The 22,205-nt window shown below is 47.1% G+C and overlaps 1 protein-coding gene across 1 annotated transcript in view; it reads left to right on the forward strand.

Annotated features, from left to right (window-relative positions):
* Positions 1–22,205, forward strand: part of LOC121549742 (extracellular sulfatase Sulf-1-like) — a 148,067-nt gene that overhangs the window by 89,193 nt on the left and 36,669 nt on the right. The window contains 6 exon segments of the mRNA XM_041861596.2: positions 12,858–12,891; positions 12,894–12,992; positions 14,560–14,764; positions 16,180–16,417; positions 16,574–16,670; positions 17,167–17,261. Of these exon segments, the coding sequence (XP_041717530.2) occupies positions 12,858–12,891; positions 12,894–12,992; positions 14,560–14,764; positions 16,180–16,417; positions 16,574–16,670; positions 17,167–17,261 (768 nt within the window).

Genomic DNA, 22,205 nt, shown 5'->3' on the forward strand with positions numbered 1-22,205 from the left:
TGTGTATTTATTTAATCAATTTTTTAATAAGGCTGTAAGGTAACAGAATATGGGAAAAGTCAAGTGGTCTGAATTCTTTTCGAAGGCACTGGATTCCTTCAAGACTGTTGGAAAAGCATTCCAGGTGAAGCTGGTTGAGAGAACGCCAATAGTGTGCAAAGCTGCCACCAAGGCAAAATGTGGCTCTTTTGAAGAATCTAAAATGTAAAATATTTTTTCATTTGTTTAACACTTTTTTGGTTAATACATGATTCCATATGTGTTATTTCATAATTTTGATATCTTCACTATTATTCTACAATGTAGAAAATAGTAAAAAAAAATAAAGAAAAACCCTTTGAATGACTAGGTGTGTGCAAACTTTTGACTGGTACTGTATATGTGTATTAAAGTAGCCAAATGTTTAGTATTTGGTCCCATATTCCTAGCACGCAATAATTACACGAAGCATGTGACTCTACAAACTTGTTGGATGCATTTGCTGTTTGTTTTGGTTGTGTTTGAGATTTTGTGCCCAATAGAAATGAAATGGTAAATAATGTATTGTGTCATTTTGGAGTCACTTACTATTGTAAATAAGAATATGTTTCTAAGCACTTCTACATTAATGTCGACGCTACCATGGTTACGGACAGTCCTGAATTAATCATTAATAATGATGAGTGAGAAAGTTACAGACACACAAATATCAATCCCCCAAGACATGCTAACCTCTTACTATTACAGTAATAGGGGAGGTTAGCATTTTTTTGGGGGGGGGTATGATATTTATGCCTCTAACTTTCTCACTTGCTAAAATGGGGGCCTATGTACAAAAACTGCTGTAATTTCTAAAGGGTTCACCCGATATTGATGAAAAATACCCTCAAATTATAGCTGGCGGTCTGCACTTTAACCTCATAGTCATTGTATCAAGTGCTGGAGTAGAGAGTTCATTGTATCATTTCCAATCCAAAGTGCTGGAGTACTGAGTCATTGTATCATTTCCAATCCAAAGTGCTGGAGTACTGAGTCATTGTATCATTTCCAATCCAAAGTGTTGGAGTACTGAGTCATTGTATCATTTCAAATCCAAAGTGCTGGAGTACTGAGTCATTGTATCATTTCCAATCCAAAGTGCTGGAGTACAGAGCCAAAACAAGAGAAGTGTCACTGTCCCAATACTTTTGGAGCTCGCAGTGTCTCAATGTTCAGAAACCCTGTGTTGATATGAGTTATTTACAACTGTCCTTGGCTGTCATTGTAGCTACAGCACATTGCCTGCAGTCTAAGCTAACAGGCGGCGGGAGGCAGCTCCATCTACACTAACACTACTTTATGTCTCTGGGTGCCAAGAAAGCCATCCTGTTCAGCTCTACCCAGTCCATCACAGTTCTACCTAGCTCTGGGATGCATCCAAAATGGCACCCTGTTCCCTATATAGTGCACTAGTTTTACCTAGGGCCTATAGGGAATAGGGTACCATTTGGGATGCACGCCTGCCCAGCTCTCTACCCAGCCCTGGCCAGCTCTACCCTGGGCCAAGCACATTGACCTCCCCCCTGGCTTTGGCACACTGGCACCACTCTAGCCCTCAGACCCACACGGCCCTGCCAACCACCCCCAGCCTCTGCCAACACTGACTGTGTTCTCCAGACACACAGACATAACCACTATGACGACAACACTGTGACCCTAAAGTACAACCTGTCCCCTTGGCTTTGAGAGTGTTTGGGACTGCTGTCGTATCCTGTCTGACAGGAAGTTACTCGCTAATGGATGTAGCTCTCTATTGTAGCTTTAGAGGTAACATACATCGTTTATGTACTAGCAATGCTTCAGCTTTGTAGCCAAATTCTACAACAATTTTACTCAGTCTTTATGTAAAGGTACCAGACTGATTCTGCCTTCTGCAATAAATATCATTGTCTTGACAAGGCAAAGGGTTGTTGAATGCAGAAACAAACAACACCCAGACAAGTTGGCTAGAGCAGCAACAGACTAGCATTGGGCTAACAGTACACAGACTAGCACTGGGCTAACAGTACACAGACTAGCACTGGGCTAACAGTACACAGACTAGCACTGGGCTAACAGTACACAGACTAGCACTGGGCTAACAGTGAACAGACTAGCACTGGGCTAACAGTGAACAGAGGTGGAACACAGACAGACAGTAGCAACGTGATGGAAAGTTTAGTAGATTCTCTCCTTCGCTGAGTAAGAAAGTGGAGGGTTTTAAGGGAGGCTAATCTCAGGAGTCCTAAATTGACTGCGTCCTAAATTGTACCCTATTCCCTACATAGTGCACTGCATTTCATCTATTGACCAGAGGCCTATAATAATAATAAATGGGACTTATATAGCGCTTTTCAAGGACCCAAAATCGCTTTACGATTATAGAAAATAAAAATAAAAAAACAATAACACAGACTAAACAAGACATTAATAAATAGAGGGGTGGGCTCAAAGAAGACATTAATAAATAGAGGGGTGGGCTCAAAGAAGACATTAATAAATAGAGGGGTGGGCTCAAAGAAGACATGAATAAATAGAGGGGTGGGCTCAAAGAAGACATGAATAAATAGAGGGGGTGGGCTCAAATAAGACATGAATAAATAGAGGGGTGGGCTCAAAGAAGACATGACTAACAAATGGGTGGGCTCAAAGATAACATGAATAAATAGAGGGGTGGGCTCAAAGAAGACATGACTAACAAATGGGTGGGCTCAAAGATAACATGAATAAATAGAGGGGTGGGCTCAAAGAAGACATGAATAACAAAGGGGTGGGCTCAAAGAAGACATGAATAAATAGAGGGGTGGGCTCAAAGAAGACATGACTAACAAATGGGTGGGCTCAAAGATAACATGAATAAATAGAGGGGTGGGCTCAAAGAAGACATGAATAACAAAGGGGTGGGCTCAAAGAAGACATGACTAACAAAGGGGTGGGCTCAAAGAAGACATGAATAAATAGAGGGGTGGGCTCAAAGAAGACATGAATAAATAGAGGGGTATTTTATATATATATATATTTACAGTACCAGTCAAGAATTTGGACACAGCTACTCATTCAAGGGTTTTTCTTTATTTTTACTATTTTCTACATTGTAGAATAATAGTGAAGACATCAAAACTAGTATATAATATATATGGAATCATATATATCAAAAAAGTGTAAAACAAATCAAACAATATTTTATATTTGAGATTCTTCAAAGTAGCCACCCTTTGCCGTGATGACAGCTTTTCACACGCTTGGCATTCTCTCAACCAGCTTCATGAGGTAGTCACCTGGAATGCATTTCAATTAACATGTGTGCCTTCTTAAAAGTTAATTTGTGGAATGTCTTTCCATCTCAATGCGTTTGAGCCAATCAGTTGTGTATACAAAAGATAGTCCTATTTGGTAAAAGACCATGTCCATATTATGGCAAGAACAGCTCAAATAAGCAAAGAGAATCAACAGTCCATCATTACTTTAAGACATGGTCAGTCAATATGGAAAATTTCAAGAACTTTGAACATTTCTTCAAGTGCAGTCACAAAAGCCATCAAGCGCTATGATGAAACTGGCTCTCATGAGGACCACTAGAGGAAAGGAAGACCCAGAGTTACCTCTGCTGCAGAGGATAAGTTCATTAGAGTTACCAGAATCAGAAATTGCAGCCCAAATAAATGCTTCACAGAGTTCAAGTAACAGACACATCTCAACATCAACTATTCAGAGGAGACCGTGTGAATCAGGCCTTCATGGTCGAATTGCTGCAAAGAAACCACTACTAAAGTACACCAATAAGAAGAAGAGACCTGCTTGGGCCAAGAAACATGAGCAATGAACATTAGAACGGTGGAAATGTGTCCTTTAGTCTGGAGTCCGAATTGGAGATTTTTGGTTCCATCCGCCGTGTCTTTGTGAGACGCGGTGTGGGTGAACGGATGATCTCCGCATGTGTATTTCCCACTGTAAAGCAAGGAGGAGGAGGTGTTATGGTGTTGGGGTGCTTTGCTGGTGACACTGTCTGTGATTTATTTAGAATTCAAGGCACACTTAACCAGCATGGCTACCCCAGCATTCTGCAGCGATACACCATCCCTTCTGGTTTGGGCTTAGTGGGACTATCATTTGTTTTTCAACAGGACAATGACCCAACACACCTCCAGGCTGTGTAAGGGCTATTTTACCAAGAAGGAGAGTGATGGATTTCTGCATCAGATGACCTGGCCTCCACAATCCCCCGACCTCAACCCAATTGAGATCGTTTGGGATGAGTCGGACCACAGAGTGAAGGAAAAGCAGCCAACAAGTGCTCAGCATATATGGGAAGTCCTTCAAGACTGCTGAAAATGCATTCCAGGTGAAGCTGGTTGAGAGAATGCCAAGCGTGTGAAAAGCTGTCATCAAGGCAAAGGGTGGCTACTTTGAAGAATCTAAAAAAAAATGTTTTTAATGATTTGTTTAACACTTTTTTGTTTACTACATGATTCCATATGTGTTATTTCATAGTTTTGATGTCTTCACTATTATTCTACAATGTAGAAAATGGTACAAATTAAGAAAAACCCTTGAATGAGTAGGTGTGTCCAAACTTTTGAATGGTATCGTATATTTAACAATTATTTAACTAGGCAAGTCAGTTAAGAACAAATTCTTATTTACAATGACGGCCTACACCGGCCAAACACGGCCAACGCTGTGTCACGGTTCAGACAGACGACAAGAGGACCACAATTGCGTCACACCAGAAAGTTTATTAAAACTTAAGGGAAAAGGGAAGTAGGGAGTGAGTGAAGGCTCCAGGGGTTATCCCGTCCAATGTGCTGGGTCTGTGCCCCTCCCCCAGTGGCAGCGATGCGTCCGATGACGCCGGTGGTTGGTGGTCCAGAAGTCCTGGGGGGGGAGGAAACACAGACACAACGGGGCGGATGAAACAAGGCAGAAGTACAGTTCAAGGGAAATCCAAATACGTTATAGCAAGGCAGAAGGCTGGTCAGAGTTACCGGGGTCGAAGAGTAGTCAGGAGTCGTAATGGCAGAAAGCAGGTCTGGTTTTCCTGGGGCAGAAGAGTATCCAAGAATCAGGCAGGTCCGGGGTCACAAAACAAGGGTGAGCCAGAAGCGAGCACACAGGTTCGGGTGTGAGCTTTGCAGACGATCTGACAAAGGAGAGCTGAGAGACGGGACTTAAAATACTGGGAGAGGTTAGTGGGTAATGCAGCGCAGCTGGCAGAGTAATTAGAGCCGAGGCAGAGCAGGGACAGGTGGAGCTCGTTAGGCTGCGTAGAGAGAGAGAGATGAGCAGAGTGGAAGATAGTGGAAACACATTAAGGTGGTAACCCGGTGGAGTGAGAGGGCTCATGACAGAACCCCCCCAAGGGACGGCCCCAGAAGTCCCAAGAGCAACACCACGCCGGGCGGGAGGAGGGGAGCCGGAGGAGGGCTAGAACTCCTCCGAACGGTCCGAGCGAACGCCCTCATCCTCGGAGGAAGCCGGAGGGCCGTGGTCGGGAGATGGGACAGGTCCCGAGACAGGATCAGGCACAGGACAGGAAGCCGAGCGGGCAGGACGGTTAGGGATCCCTCTGGGGCGGCCCCTACGGATTGCAGGTTGATCAGGATGCCGTTGGTGGAAGGCGGTGATGAGAGTCCTATCCACAATCCGACTAGCTGGCACCCAGGTCCTTTCCTCAGGTCCATAGCCCTCCCAGTCAATGAGGTACTGAGACCCCTACCCCTCCGTCTGGACCGAAGCAGGCGGCGGACGGTGTAAACCAGACCACCATCGACGAGCCGTGGAGGAGGAGGACAAGGCGCAGCAGGGACCAGCGGACTCTCATGAATGGGCTTAATCTTAGACACATGGAAAGTGGGGTGCACCCTCATGGAATTAGGCAGTTGGAGCCGGACAGCAGTTGGGCTAATCACTCTTATGATAGGGAATGGGCCAATGAACCGAGGTGCCAACTTCTGCGACTCCACCCTGAGTGGCAGGTTCCTTGACGACAACCACACCCTTTGACCAACATGGTAGGTGGGAGCAGGGATTCTCCGACGGTTGGCCCCGGTAGTGTAGCTGGCAACGGATCTGAGAAGTGTGGCTCGGGCCTGTGACCAGGTGCGGCGACATCGACGGGCAAACGCAAGTGCAGATGGGCAAGTAACCTCCCCTTCCTGACTGGCAAATAGAGGAGGCTGGTATCCATAAACACATTGGAAAGGGGACATACCGATGGCAGAGCAGGTCAGAGAATTGTGTGCGTACTCCACCCATGTCAATTGCTGCGACCAGGAGTGGGGGGTTGCGTGAAGTCATGCATCGCAGTGCCTTCTCGAGCTCCTGATTTGCCCGCTCTGACTGCCCATTGGATTGGGGATGGAATCCGGAAGTCAGACTGACTGTGGCTCCCAGCAGGTGACAGAACTCCTTCCAAAAAGCGGAGGAGAATTGTGGACCACGGTCAGAAACTACATCCTTTGGCAGTCCGTGGATCCGGAAGACGTGTTCCAGGACCACCTGGGCGGTCTCCTTGGCGGTTGGGAGCTTGGGGAGGGGAATGAAGTGTGCCATCTTGCTGAATCGGTCAACTATGGTGAGAATGACGGTCTTGCCCCTTGAGAGGGGGCAGCCCCGTGACAAAGTCAAGGGCGATGTGAGACCAGGGACGTCTGGGCACAGGCAGGGGCTGCAGCAATCCGGCTGGGGGCTGGCAGGACGACTTGTGTTGGTTGCAGATGGGGCAGGCTTGGACGAATTCCCGTACATCCTTTCTCAGAGCCGGGCCACCAGAACCTCTGGGCGAGCAGGTTGTAAGTGCGGGTGGAGCCAGGGTGACAAGCTAGGCGGGAGTCATGTCCCCACTGAAACGACCTGGGACCTTAGGTTTTCGGGGACAAAAAGGCGGTCAGCTGGGCAAGTGCTGGGACCGGGCTGGTTACGGAGAGCTTCCAGCACCTGTTCCTCAACAGCCCAGGTCAGAGCTGCTACGATGCAGGGACTTGGCAGAATCGACACAGGATCCTTGGAGGGGTTGTCATCCTTCTGGAATTGACGGGAGAGGGCGTCTGGCTTGGTGTTGCGTGATCCAGGCCGGTATGACAGAGTGAAATTAAACCTGGTGAAGAACAGGGCCCAGCGGGACTGCCTGGAGTTCAACCGTTTGGCCGTGCGGATGTACTCCAAGTTCTTATGATCGGTCCAAACGAGAAATGGAATGGTGGACCCCTCCAGCCAGTGACGCCACTCCTCCAAGGCAAGCTTCACAGCCAGCAGCTCTCGGTTCCCTATGTCGTAATTGCACTCAGAGGGGGACAACCGACGTGAGAAAAAGGCACAGGGATGGAGCTTCCTATCCTCCGCAGCCCACTGAGAAATCACAGCACCAACTCCCACATCCGAGGCGTCCACCTCCACAATGAATTGCCGGTCCACGTCAGGCATCTGGAGGATGGGAGCGGAGGTGAACCTTACCTTGAGGGTACTGAAGGCCTTGTCGGCTGCTGGGGTCCAGGTGAAGGGTTGCTTGGTGCTGGTTAGAGCAGTGAGAGGGGCAGCAACGGTACTGTAGTTCCGGATAAACTTTCTATAGAAGTTAGCAAACCCCAGAAACTGTTGCAGCTTCTTTCTGTTCTCCGGAACTGGCCATGACGTGACTGCTGATACTTTGGCAGGATCCATTTGGATACTTCCCTCTGCCACTATGTACCCCAGGAAGGCCACTGTCTTGACGTGAAACTCACATTTCTCTGCCTTGGCGTGAGGGAATTCTCCAGAAGACGATGAAGGACTTGCTGGACATGGCGGGTGTGTTCAGACAGGTTTCTGGAGTAGATTAAGATGTCATCCAGGTAAACGAAGACAAACTTGTTTAACATGTCCCGCAGTACATCATTCACTAGAGCCTGGAACACAGCAGGAGCATTGGTGAGGCCAAAAGGCATAACCAGATACTCGTAGTGGCCTGTTGGTGTATTGAATGCGGTCTTCCATTCATCTCCCTCCCCGGATCCGCACTAGGTGGTAAGCGTTTCTGAGATCCAACTTGGTAAAAACAGTGGCTCCCTGGAGCAACTCAAAAGCAGAGGTGAGCAGAGGGAGAGGGTAACGGTTTTTCACTGTGATGTCGTTGAGTCCCCTGTAGTCGATGCAGGGGGCGAAGAGATCCGTCCCTCTTCCCCCACAAAGAAGAAGCCAGCACCAGCCGGAGATGAAGATGAACGGATCAATCCTGTGGACAGAGAGTCATTGATGTAGTCCTCCATGGACCTTCTTTCAGGAGCAGACAACGAATAAAGACGGCCCCTTGGAGGGGCTGTTCCAGGGAGGAGGTCGATGGCACAGTCGTACGGTCGGTGAGGGGGCAGAGATGTGGCTCTTGCTTTGTTAAACACTTCTCTGAGACCATGGTAGCATTCTGGGACATGGGAGAGGTCAGGGGCGGAGTTAGTAGGTACTGGCCGAGGGGGTAGTGCGGCAGCAAGCAGGCAGGTTCGGTGGCAGTCCTCTCCCCACTCCCTGATCACCCCGGTCACCCAGTCGAGCTGAGGGTTGTGCCGGCGGAGCCATGGGTAACCCAGGATGAGGGGTTGGCCTGGAGAGGGGGAGCAGGTGAAACTGGATAGTTTCTTGATGGTTTCCGGACAGACCCATCAAGACCGGGGCCGTGACATGAGTGACCGATCCGAGTAAGTGTCCGTCCAGTGCCCGGGCAGGAATAGGAGGTGTCAAACGGAGGTTCTCCAGTCCCAGTTGGCGTGCCAGCTTGATGTCCATTATGTTGGCTTCGGCGCCAGAATCCACCAGAGCAGCCAGGGTGTGAGTAGAGTCAGAGAGGCGGAGGTGAACTTGCAGCAAGGGTTTGCGGTCGGAGGACTGGATGGTCATTGAGCTCAACCGGACTCCCCCTATGCCCGGTGAGCTTCGGCCTTTAAAAGGGCAGGTTACCACACGATGTCCATCACCTCCACAATAGAGGCAGAGGTTTGAGGTGAGCGGCGCTGGCGCTCTGCAGGAGTGAGAGAGGCTCGCCCAATCTCCATAGGCTCAGACTGATCAAGCTGACTTGGGTGAGTGGCAGTAGCTGACAGGAGCCCAGTCGGATCTCTCCGAATGCCGGTAGTTGGTGGACCTTGGCGCCCCCTCTCACGACGACGGGTCTGTATCCTTCTGTCGATCCGGACAGTCAGTGCGATGGCTTCATCAAGAGTGGAAGGCAGTTCATGGGAGACCAACTCGTCCTTGATATAGTCAGCCAAGCTATGGAAGAACGCGTCCACCAACGATGGTGTGTTCCAAGAACTTCGTCTTGCCAGGGTTCGGAAGTCGATGGAATGGTCTGCGACTGTCGTCTGCCTTGTCGAATCCTGAACAGTTCACGAGACGCCTCTGCGGTTGGTGAATCCAGGTCAAACACCTTCAGCATCTCCTCAGCAAACAGGTCGAAGGTTGCACATGCGGGGGTTTGACGTTCGAACTCTGCTGTTCCCCAGAGTCGAGCTCGGCCCGTCAGGTGAGTGATGGCATACCCGACCCTAGCCCCCTCCGTGGCGAAGGTCCTTGGCTGCAAGGAGAACTGAAGTCGGCAGCTAGTCAGGAATGGCCGGACCTGGGTAGAATCGCCGTTGAACCGCTCGGGGTTTCCAATCTTGGGTTCGGGGCAGCGGCTGAAATGACCGGGGCAGGTAACTCGGAGGCAGGGCTGGTGGGCAGACTGGCTGGGGTAAGGTTGGTGAGGAGTTGGATGATCCTGGCGAGTTGTTGTTGCTGCTGCTGGGACTGCTGCTGGTGCTGCTGGAACTGCTGATGCTGTTGGTGGCCGACCTGAAGCAGAGAGGTGATGTCGCCGCTCATGCGGCCTAGCTCTCTCTCAGTGTGTTCCAGGCGTAGCATGGCGGTGGGTTGCTCAGGTTCTTCGGTTTCCATGTCGGGGGAAGTGTGCGCTGAGTCCATGATGGTCAGATCGTACTGTCACGGTTCAGACAGACGACAAGAGGACCACAATTGCGTCACACCAGAAAGTTTATTAAAACTTAAGGGAAAAGGGAAGTAGGGAGTGAGTGAAGGCTCCAGGGGTTATCCCGTCCAATGTGCTGGGTCTGTGCCCCTCCCCCAGTGGCAGCGATGCGTCCGATGACGCCGGTGGTTGGTGGTCCAGAAGTCCTGGGGGAGGAAACACAGACACAACGGGGCGGATGAAACAAGGCAGAAGTACAGTTCAAGGGAAATCCAAATACGTTATAGCAAGGCAGAAGGCTGGTCAGAGTTACCGGGGTCGAAGAGTAGTCAGGAGTCGTAATGGCAGAAAGCAGGTCTGGTTTTCCTGGGGCAGAAGAGTATCCAAGAATCAGGCAGGTCCGGGGTCACAAAACAAGGGTGAGCCAGAAGGCGAGCACACAGGTTCGGGTGTGAGCTTTGCAGACGATCTGACAAAGGAGAGCTGAGAGACGGGACTTAAAATACTGGGAGAGGTTAGTGGGTAATGCAGCGCAGCTGGCAGAGTAATTAGAGCCGAGCAGAGCAGGGACAGGTGGAGCTCGTTAGGCTGCGTAGAGAGAGAGAGATGAGCAGAGTGGAAGATAGTGGAAACACATTAAGGTGGTAACCCGGTGGAGTGAGAGGGCTCATGACACGCTGGGCCAATTGTGCGCCGCCTTATGGGACTCCCAATCACGGCCGGGTTGTGATACAGCCTGGAATCGAACCAGGGTCTGTAGTGAGATGCAGTGCCTTAGACTGCTGCGCCACTCGGTGGGCTCAAACAAGACATTAATAAAGAGAGGGGTGGGCTCAAACAAGACATTAATAAAGAGAGTGGTGGGCTCAAACAAGACATTAATAAAGAGAGGGGTGGGCTCAAACAAGACATTAATAAAGAGAGGGGTGGGCTCAAACAAGACATTAATAAAGAGAGGGGTGGGCTCAAACAAGACATTAATAAAGAGAGGGTGGGCTCAAACAAGACATTAATAAAGAGAGGGTGGGCTCAAACAACAGAACGAGTGTGATGTATGAGTGTATGGGGAGGGTAGGGTTGCGATTTGGATATGAACCCGGTTTAGGGTACGGGGCGGGATCAAAATCAAATCAAATTGTATTTGTCAGGTATAGACCCTACCGTGAAATGCTTACTTACAAGCCCTTAACCAACAATGCAGTTTTAAGAAAGAATACCCGCAACAACAAAAAAATACAATATAAAATAATACGAAATAAAAGTAACAAATAATTAAAGAGCAGCGGTAAAAATAACAATAGCGAGGCTATATACAGGGGGTACCGGTACCGAGTCAATGTGCGGGGGCACCGGTTAGTCGAGGTAATATGTACATGTAGGTTTGCATAGATAATAAACAGAGAGTAGCAGCAGCGTAAAAGAGGGGGGGGCAATGTAAATAGTCTGGGTAGCCATTTGATTAGATGTTCAGGAGTCTTATGGCTTGGAGGTAGAAGCTGTTTAGAAGCCTCTTGGACCTAGACTTGGCGCTCCGGTACCGCTTGCTGTGCGGTAGCAGAGAGAACAGTCTATGACTAGGGAGGCTGGAGTCTTTGACAATTTTGAGGGCCTTCCTCTGACACCGCCTGGTATAGAGGTCCTGGATGGCAGGTTTGGGATTAGGATAAAGTTTAGGGTAAAAGCGGGATGGGGTTAGCCTCGTCATTGGGACGCAGTCATTGATTGGTGTTGCAGCAGCCCCTGCTCTCCCGCTGCTGTATACATAACGGGGAACATCATTGTGGTGAAAAATTGCCAAAGACTGCCACCCTAGTCAAGGACTGTTCTCTCTGTACCTCTGTCCTGTTCTAACCCTGACCTGTACCTCTGTCCTGCCCTAACCCTGACCTGTACCACTGTCCTGTCCTAACCCTGACCTGTCTACCTCTGTCCTGTCCTAACCCTGACCTGTCTACCTCTGTCCTGTCCTAACCCTGACCTGTCTACCTCTGTCCTGTCCTAACCCTGACCTGTCTACCTCTGTCCTGTACCTCTGTCCTGTCCTAACCCTGACCTGTACCTCTGTCCTGTCCTAACCCTGACCTGTACCTCTGTCCTGTTCTAACCCTGACCTGTACCACTGTCCTGTCCTAACCCTGACCTGTACCTCTGTCCTGTCCTAACCCTGACCTGTCTACCTCTGTCCTGTCCTAACCCTGACCTGTACCTCTGTCCTGTCCTAACCCTGACCTGTACCTCTGTCCTGTCCTAACCCTGACCTGTCTACCTCTGTCCTGTTCTAACCCTGACCTGTCTACCTCTGTCCTGTCCTAACCCTGACCTGTCTACCTCTGTCCTGTCCTAACCCCTGACCTGTCTACCTCTGTCCTGTACCCTGTCCTGTTCTAACCCTGACCTGTCTACCTCTGTCCTGTCCTAACCCTGACCTGTCTACCTCTGTCCTGTCCTAACCCTGACCTGTCTACCTCTGTCCTGCCTCTGTCTGTCCTAACCCTGACCTGTCTACCTCTGTCCTGTCCTAACCCTGACCTGTCTACCTCTGTCCTGTCCTAACCCTGACCTGTCTACCTCTGTCCTGTCCTAACCCTGACCTGTCTACCTCTGTCCTGTCCTAACCCTGACCTGTCTACCTCTGTCCTGTCCTAACCCTGACCTGTACCACTGTCCTGTCCTAACCCTGACCTGTACCTCTGTCCTGTCCTAACCCTGACCTGTCTACCTCTGTCCTGTCCTAACCCTGACCTGTACCACTGTCCTGTCCTAACCCTGACCTGTACCTCTGTCCTGTCCTAACCCTGACCTGTACCTCTGTCCTGTCCTAACCCTGACCTGTACCTCTGTCCTGTCCTAACCCTGACCTGTCTACCTCTGTCCTGTCCTAACCCTGACCTGTCTACCACTGTCCTAACCTCCACCTCCTCTACAGAAAACTCCTGAGGAAGAAGGAGGACAGAGGAGGCAGTTCAACCCCCAGAACACAAACAGCCTGCCCAAATACAAGAAGGTCAAAGAGGTTTGTCAACAGGCAGAGTTCAAGACGCCATGCCAACAGCCTGGACAGGTATTTGTATGCGCGGACGCACACAGACAAACACACATGCACATTCACTAAAGCATCACCCTCATGATCTCACATGCTATGTACAGAACCTGGGGGTTCCCCCACACACTGACAAGTTGGATTTCCTCCATTTTGTTCCAGTAACTGTCTTTGCCAGTGGCAGAGGTCATAAAGTAGAAACCGTCCACTGCATTGTAGTCTGTCTTAGCCATAGCTCACAGCATATACACTCGGTGGCCAGTTTATTAGGTACATCCATCTAGTACCCCCCTTTGCCCCCAGAACAGCCTGAATTCTTCGGGGCATGGAAACGTTGCTCAATTGGTCTCAAGGGACCTAACGTGTGCCAGGAAAACATTCCCCACACCATTACCCCACCACCACCACCACCAGCCTGTACCGTTGGCACCAGGCAGGATGGGGCCATGGACTCATGCTGCTTACGCCAAATCCTGACTCTGCCGTCAGCATGACGCAACAGGAACCAGGATTCGTCGGACCAGGCAATGTTTTTCCACTCCTCAATTGTCCAGTGTTGGTGATTGCGTACCCACTGGGGCCGCTTCTTCTTGTTTTTAGCTGATAGGAGTGGAACCAGGTGTGGTCGTCTGCTGCAATAGCCAATCCGTGACAAGGACCGACTAGTTGTGCGTTCCGAGATGCTGTTCTGCACACTGCTGTTGTAATGCGTCGTTATTTGTCTCTTTGTGACCCGCCTGTTAGTTTGCACGATTCTTGCCATTCTCCTTCGACCTCTCATCAACGAGCTGTTTTCGACCCACAGGACTGCCGCTGACTGGATGTTTTTTGTTTGTCGCACCATTCTTGGTAAACCCTATACTGTCGTGTGTGAAAAGCCCAGGAGGCCGGCCGTTTCTGAGATATTGGAACCAGCATGCCTTGCACCGCGATCATACCAAGCTGAAGGTCGCTTAGGTCACTAGTTTTGCCCATTCTAACATTCAATCGAACAGTAACTGAATGCCTCGATGCCTGTCTGCCTGCTTTACATAGCAAGCCATGGCCACGTCTGTAAGAGCGAACCATTTTGGTGAACGGGCCACTGAGTGTACAAAACATTAGGAACATGACATGAACTGACCAGGTGAATCCAGGTGAAAGCTATGATCCCTTATTGATGTCACTTGTTAAATCCACTTCAATCAATGTAGATCAGTGGTCACTTTCTGAGTCAAAATGCAAGCCAAGATCTACCGTTTTTTTTTTACATGACTTAAAAAACATAAGCCTATGCAACATTAACCAATTAAAAACAGCAGAATGATCCAGTTAATCTCATGGTGGTTCTGGTTTCACTTTCTCTTCAGGATTCTGTATCTTTCCCACAGCATCAGTCTGTGATCAGGTTGGGATGTCTGTCTGTCTGTCTGTCTGTCAGTCGGCCTGCCTACGTGTTGTTCTGACAAGCTGCAAAGAATAGGGTGCCATTTGGGATGCAACAAATGACTTGAAATACCTTTTTACATTACAGGGGACGAATAAAAACTAATCTCATCCACCACTAAAATATAACCCTGTTCTCTCTGTCCTCGTCTCTCTTCTCCAGAAGTGGCACTGTGTGGAGGAGATCACGGGGAAGTGGCGGATCCAGAAGTGTAAAGGAGGTGGACTGAAGGAGGGCCCCAGGAAGAGGGCCCCCAGCCTGAGGCCTCTCAGCAGCTACGACAGTAGGGAGATGGAACCCTGTGACTGTGGTCCTGACCGACCGGGACACGCACACCTCCAGTTCCCAACCTCCTCTGGAGAACCAGGTGAGTGGGGTGGAGGGGTGGAGCTGGGGATGGAGGGGTTGAGTGTTATGGGATGGGGACAGGGGTTGTGGGGACGAGGCTGAGGCTGAGGCCAGGGATGAGGGCTGGAGGGGTGAGATGGAGATGGGGCTGGGGAAACCAGAGTTGGATCTGAGCTGGAGCTGCATGGCCATAGAATGCTAATGGTCAAAAGATGGGTCTTATCATGGACTCGGGTTATCTTAGGGACAGTTTCTGGGGGACCGAGAATGGAGCTGGGGTTATTTTAGGGACAGTTTCTGGGGGACCAGGGATGGTGCTGGGATTATAGGGGGTTATCTTATCTTAGTGACAGTTTCTGGGGGACCGTGAATGGAGCTGTGGTTATAGGGGGTTATTTTAGGCACAGTTTCTGGGGGTCCGGGGATGGTTCTGGGGTTATAGGGGGTTATTTTAGGGACAGTTTCTGGGGGAACGGGGATGGAGCTGGGGTTATAGGGGGTTATCTTAGGGACAGTTTCTGGGGGGCCGTGAATGAAGCTGGGGTTGAGACTGAGGCTGATGAAGGTTCAGGCCGGCAAGGGAGTAGTGTACTGAGCGGTCTGCCCAACGCATCACCGGGGGCACACTGCCTGCAGCACACCCGCAATAACATCTTCTAAATATGTGTATGTGACCAATACAATTTGATTTTGATTTTGATTTGAACATATGTCTCTCTGTGGATGTACCGCTCTGTATTAAAGCCTGTGTGTGTATAGCTATGGGAATGATGACCATGTCTGTGTCTGCCAGAGCCTTGATTTACTGCTCAGGATTATGCAGGGTTATAAAGAGAGGCCGATGCAGAGGAGGGAGACAGACGAATAGACCTTCTGACTTTAGTTCACTGGTCTGGTGGATGTAGTTGGGAGTTTAGAAAGCGCTCCGTCATGTCTGCTATGTATCTGGTGGTTTGGAACGTTGTGGCACCACCTACTGGACTAAAGAGACATTGCTACTGAATGGACTTTTCACATTCAATTCATTTCAGTATATCTTTGTTGACTAGAAAGGGGAATTTGTTTGCAGAAATGACAGGAAAACATAATGACATACATACTCCATACCAACATACTTAGGTAAAGTGTGGTCCTCTGTAGCTCAGCTGGTAGAGCACGGCGCTTGTAACGCCAGGGTAGTGGGTTCGATCCCCAGGACCACAAAAACAATTTATGCACACATGACTGTAAATCGCTTTGGATAAAAGTGTCTGCTAAATGGCATATTATTATTATTAAAGAAGTTAGAAATGTATGTTAAATTTGATTCATCATGTGAATCTTTATCACTGTGGGTTGTCTGTTGTGTTTGTTGTGTCTGTCGTGTCTGAGAAAAATCTATAAAAATGGCACAAGAAAAGAGTGTTAAACTCTCTCTGTTATAATATCTATTAGGCTATAGGCCTCGTACTCGACCCACCAGATCTCTCTCCGTGGAGTTCGAAGGACAGATCTATGACAGTGACCTCGCGGCAGACGACCAGTCAGCCATGCAGAGACGTGTCATCAGAAAGCGCCACTATGAGCAGGAGGACCCCGAGTTCTCCTTGGAGTCAGACGACAGGTCAGAGGAGATGCTGGCGGATGATACCAACGCCGTGGTGTACCCCAACTCTGTCAAGGTCACACACAAGTATGACATCGTTCCTACCAAGGGAATTTTCCCTAGCCAAAGTCTGCTTAACTTGCTCTTTGGGGTGTTTGGCCTGGGTTGCAGTTAAGGCCTTTGCCCCTCTCCCAGGTGTTACTTCCTGATGAATGACACAGTCCTTCCTTGTCCCTCTCCCAGGTGCTACTTCCTGATGAATGACACGGTCCACTGTGAGAGAGAGATCTACTCTTCCTCTAGAGCCTGGAAGGACCATAAGAGCTATGTGGACCAGGAGGTTAGTCTGTCTCTTTACATCACATAACAGTCCTGTCTGATCTCTCCTCTATTCATCATATTACAGTCCTGTCTGATCTCTTTTCTCTATACATCATATAACAGTCCTGTCTGATCTCTTTCCCTCACCTATCCTTCCTTCCTTCCTTCTATATCAGCTACTCTCTCTCTCTCTCTCTCTCTCTCTCTCTCTCTCTCTCTCTCTCTCTCTCTCTCTCTCTCTCTCTCTCTCTCTCTCTCTCTCTCTCTCCTCTCTCTCTCTCTCTCTCTCTCTCTCTCTCTCTCTCTCTCTCTCTCTCTCTCTCTCTCTCTCTTCTCTCTCTCTCTCTCTCTCTCTCTCTCTCTCTCTCTCCCTCTCTCTCTCTCTCTCTCTCTCTCTCTCTCTCTCTCTCTCTCTCTCTCTCTCTCTCTCTCTCTCTCTCTCTCTCTCTCTCTCTCTCTCTCTCTCTCTCTCTCTCTCATCACTCTGTGTGAAAGTATGCTTCATATGATTGCAGATCGAGGCCCTTCAGGACAAGATCAAGAACCTTCGGGAGGTCAGGGGTCATCTGAAGAGGAGGCGACCTGACGAGTGTGACTGTGGAAAGAAGAGGTTGGTGTCTGTTTACTTGCCTTTCTAAAAAGTATTATTAATGCCTCCTCATTCACCAGAGGGGTATACTACAAAGCAGGATCAATGAGTTAGCCAGCTAACTTGCCTAAATATTACTGTGCTGTATAGCCTCGTTGTTGGATGTGAATGAAAACTAGCCTAAATATTATGTGACTGTGGCAAAAAGAGGTCAGTATTAAAGACAAACATTGAAGAAGGCGTCAGTATTAAAGACCAACATTAAATGTAATGGCAAAATTTAGATTTCCGTCTAAATAGACAGACCCAAAAGTAACTGCTATTCATGTGTAATTACATGATTCTGACATGCCAAAACTTGGGATATTTGGAAAGAAGACATCTGGGAGATGATGAGGAAATTATCAGAAGATAGGAGTTACATAGTTCAGAATACACAAGATCAAGCACACACAAAATAACAGTTTTTTAGTTTTTCATGGTATAAGTGGATTATTGATGGCCATAGCTGGAAACACATCAGATGTCTGTAAATTAGATAATTATAGTGCTATTACATATTTGTAATCCCTAAATGCTATTTGTTTAGTATAAAATCACAATTTCTACCATATCAACCACACTCAAACATTGTGGTGGTGTTATGGGGTATCCAGGGTACATTCAAGTGTCCTTTAAACCTCTCCAAAGTGTCAGAATGTGGTAATTGCACTGTTTTTGCACACTGGATGTGCCTAAAAGTTTTTGTTCACTATAAAAACTAAATTTCCTCTCTCAAACATTGTGGTGGTGTCGGGGGATATAAAACTGTTTTTTCAACCTCTCCAAAGTGCCTGAACGTTTAGCCTTGACATATCCAATGTATTGGTCCCACATACAAATGAACTGTTTAGAAAAACAATATAAAAGCAACAGATATACATTAAAAAATATATAAAAATGTCTTATCAAACACAAACTTGGTTACACACATGTCCTTCACTAAAAAAGATGCAAAAATAGAAATAAGCGGAACTATTTACAAATGGCATTCGTGTTCGTTTTACACACCAGGTGTAGATGATTAGATTTCACTTTCACCGTAGCTTGTGCATGTCTAGATAGTCTTTGAAGCGGTCCCTCTCTGCCAGGAAACAAAACGCAAACTGGCATTTAGGACAGAAGATCTGGCATTTCACCCTCCCAGTGAACTAATATGAAACATAGTCAAAAACTAAACTACTTTGTTATATAACATTGAAATGACCTGTTACATAGGCCTATGTAAACTAAATCCAAAGCACAAAAAGCAGAAAACTTATAAAAAATGAAATTCATATAGTAAATTAGCTATATAAAGTCATGAAAATAATTTACTTACAGATCTAAAATTGGATCCTTCTAGACCTCCTCATTGTCCAAATCGCTCCCCTGATCCGAGTCCGATTATTCATAGCTGCCTTCTTTTTAGCTTCCTGTTCAATATTCTTAGTTTTAAACTTTTTTTTACCCCCCTTTAGAAGCCATCTTTTATGCTAAAGCGATGAAATCTTTTTACAATGTAATGGAGCGTGCTCGGTGCGTCTCGTCTCTGAGCCAGGTAGCAATAGTTCGCATTACGCATAAAAGGTTCTAGGCCTTGCTTTGTCCAACCCAGGTCAACTGCATATGCCTGGAAAGCTTATCTCATTGGCTACAAGACTGTCAAGGTGCCATAGTAGCAAATCCCCTGTGTAGTGGATGCCTTCAACGTCATATTTTTGATGCGCAAATATATAGTCACTTGGTTGACATTCGATGCTGCCATTAAGTCATACATCATCAGATAACATTGGCAATAGGCTAGATTTGTTCCTACCAACCTAAGGATTGTAGCTATATCTCAAACACAGACCAAATCTAAGCTTACCTTGTAAGATGTTTGCTGTTTGGTGAAAACGTTGTGTAAAATAAACATTTTGACTCTCTGGGCTGGTGATCAATAACAGTAGGCCACAGGCAGACAAATAAGACCTCTTCATGATCAGTGGAGTCCCGGCTTTCGGTTTGTATCAATGTATTCCGTGTTTATTTCCATTATGCTTCACAATGCTAACCGGAATGTAGGTAGCAGCCATCTTGAAAGAGGTCATCGGCTCGGCCTCGCCTTATACATTCGTATGCCCATATATGGTAGTAAGTCGCAACAAATATTTTAAGGGACAGATCAATAGCCAAGATACTCAGCTTTCCGCAGACACCCTGCTTTTGCAGATAGGGGCTACCGTTCTCATATCAGACTGAATTGAATAAAAAAAACATCTAATAGGGTCCACAAATATGGGGACTTTACATTTAAGAAAAAATTGTGATAAATAACAAAGTATACCAGTTTAATTTAAGGACCAAAGAATTGACAGCTGTGCCATACAGATTGCAAAATAGTTGGGAAGAGATTTTCGATGTACTGATTCCATGACATATTATGAACTGATACACAAAACTACGCTGGATTCAAAACTTAGTTTTTCAGTTTAAATGATTATAAAAAATTATTGCAACCAATAGAATGGTATATATATATGGGGGATACAACCATCACAGCTCTGCAGATCTTTCTGCGAAGAGACAGAATCATTATATTGTTTTGGTACTGTCCATGTGTAGCTTGTTTTTGATTGCAGGTTCAGGAATGGCTGAAGAATTGCAATATTTACATGGAGCTAACTTTGCAAATAGCACTGCTGGGTGATTTGAAAAGTCATAGTCAATCGATCGATAATATAATAATACTCTTAGCAAAAAAACATGTATCTTCAATTTACAGTCTGTAGAAACTATGAGAATAGAAAGGTTCAGAACTTTTGTGAAACATCACATCACAGTTGAAAAATATAAGGCAAATAGAAATCATAACTGGATGGTCTTCAGAGATAGATGGGAGGGGTTGAGGGTAGATGAGGCTGGGACTCAAAACAAACAATCGATAACTAATGTTAAATACAGTGGGGGAAAAAAGTATTTAGTCAGCCACCAATTGTGCAAGTTCTCCCACTTAAAAAGATGAGAGAGGCCTGTCATTTTCATCATAGGTACACGTCAACTATGACAGACAAAATGAGAAAAAAAAATCCAGAAAATCACATTGTAGGATTTTTAATGAATTTATTTGCAAATTATGGTGGAAAATAAGTATTTGGTCACGTACAAACAAGCAAGATTTTTGGCTCTCACAGACCTGTAACTTCTTCTTTAAGAGGTTCCTCTGTCCTCCACTCGTTACCTGTATTAATGGCACCTGTTTGAACTTGTTATCAGTATAAAAGATACCTGTCCACAACCTCAAACAGTCACACTCCAAACTCCACTATGGCCAAGACCAAAGAGCTGTCAAAGGACACCAGAAACAAAATTGTAGACCTGCACCAGGCTGGGAAGACTGAATCTGCAATAGGTAAGCAGCTTGGTTTGAAGAAATCAACTGTGGGAGCAATTATTAGGAAATGGAAGACATACAAGACCACTGATAATCTCCCTCGTTCTGGGGCTCAACGCAAGATCTCATCCCGTGGGGTCAAAATGATCACAAGAACGGTGAGCAAAAATCCCAGAACCACACGGGGGGACCTAGTGAATGACCTGCAGAGAGCTGGGACCAAAGTAACAATGCCTACCATCAGTAACACACTACGCCGCCAGGGACTCAAATCCTGCAGTGCCAGACGTGTCCCCCTGCTTAAGCCAGTACATGTCCAGGCCCGTCTGAAGTTTGCTAGAGTGCATTTGGATGATCCAGAAGAGGATTGGGAGAATGTCATATGGTCAGATGAAACCAAAATAGAACTTTTTGGTAAAAACTCAACTCGTTGTGTTTGGAGGACAAAGAATGCTGAGTTGCATCAAAAGAACACCATACCTACTGTGAAGCATGGGGGTGGAAACATCATGCTTTGGGGCTGTTTTTCTACAAAGGGACCAGGACGACTGCTCCGTGTAAAGGAAAGAATGAATGGGGCCATGTATCGTGAGATTTTGAGTGAAAACCTCCTTCCATCAGCAAGGGCATTGAAGATGAAACGTGGCTGGGTCTTTCAGCATGACAATGATCCCAAACACACCGCCCGGGCAACGAAGGAGTGGCTTCGTAAGAAGCATTTCAAGGTCATGGAGTGGCCTAGCCAGTCTCCAGATCTCAACCCCATAGAAAATCTTTGGAGGGAGTTGAAAGTCTGTGTTGCCCAGCGACAGCTCCAAAACATCACTGCTCTAGAGGAGATCTGCATGGAGGACTGGGCCAAAATACCAGCAACAGTGTGTGAAAACCTTGTGAAGACTTACAGAAAACGTTTGACCTGTGTCATTGCCAACAAAGGGTATATAACAAAGTATTGAGAAACTTTTGTTATTGACCAAATACTTATTTTCCACCATAATTTCCAAATAAATTCATAAAAAATCCTACAATGTGATTTTCTGGATTTTTCTTTCTCAATTTGTCTGTCATAGTTGACGTGTACCTATGATGAAAATGACAGGCCTCTCTCATCTTTTTAAGTGGAAGAACTTGCACAATTGGTGGCTGACTAAATACTTTTTTTCCCCACTGTATACTGTCTCCGTAAAATGTATATAGTATGTATAGGCTGGAAGTCTAAGCCTAAGTGTTGTCCATTAGTTTACTCCAATTAGGGGAGGGGTGTTAGGGGGAAATCTAGCACACAGCCATGCAATCTCCATAGACAAACATTGGCAGTAGAATGGCCTTACTGAGGAGCTCAGTGACTTACAATGTGGCACCGTCATAGGATGCCGCTTTTCCAACAAGTCAGTTCAACAAATCTCTGCCTTGCTAGAGCTGCCCCGTTCAACCGTAAGTGCTGTTATTGTGAAGTGGAAACGTCTAGGAGCAACAACGGCTCAGCCACGAAGTGGTAGGCCACACAAGTTCACAGAACAGGACCGCCGTGTGCTGAAGAGCATAAAAAGTGTCTGTCCTCGGTTGAAACA

The sequence above is a fragment of the Coregonus clupeaformis genome, chromosome 34 (assembly GCF_020615455.1).
Source record: "Coregonus clupeaformis isolate EN_2021a chromosome 34, ASM2061545v1, whole genome shotgun sequence".
Classification (NCBI taxonomy): domain Eukaryota; kingdom Metazoa; phylum Chordata; class Actinopteri; order Salmoniformes; family Salmonidae; genus Coregonus; species Coregonus clupeaformis.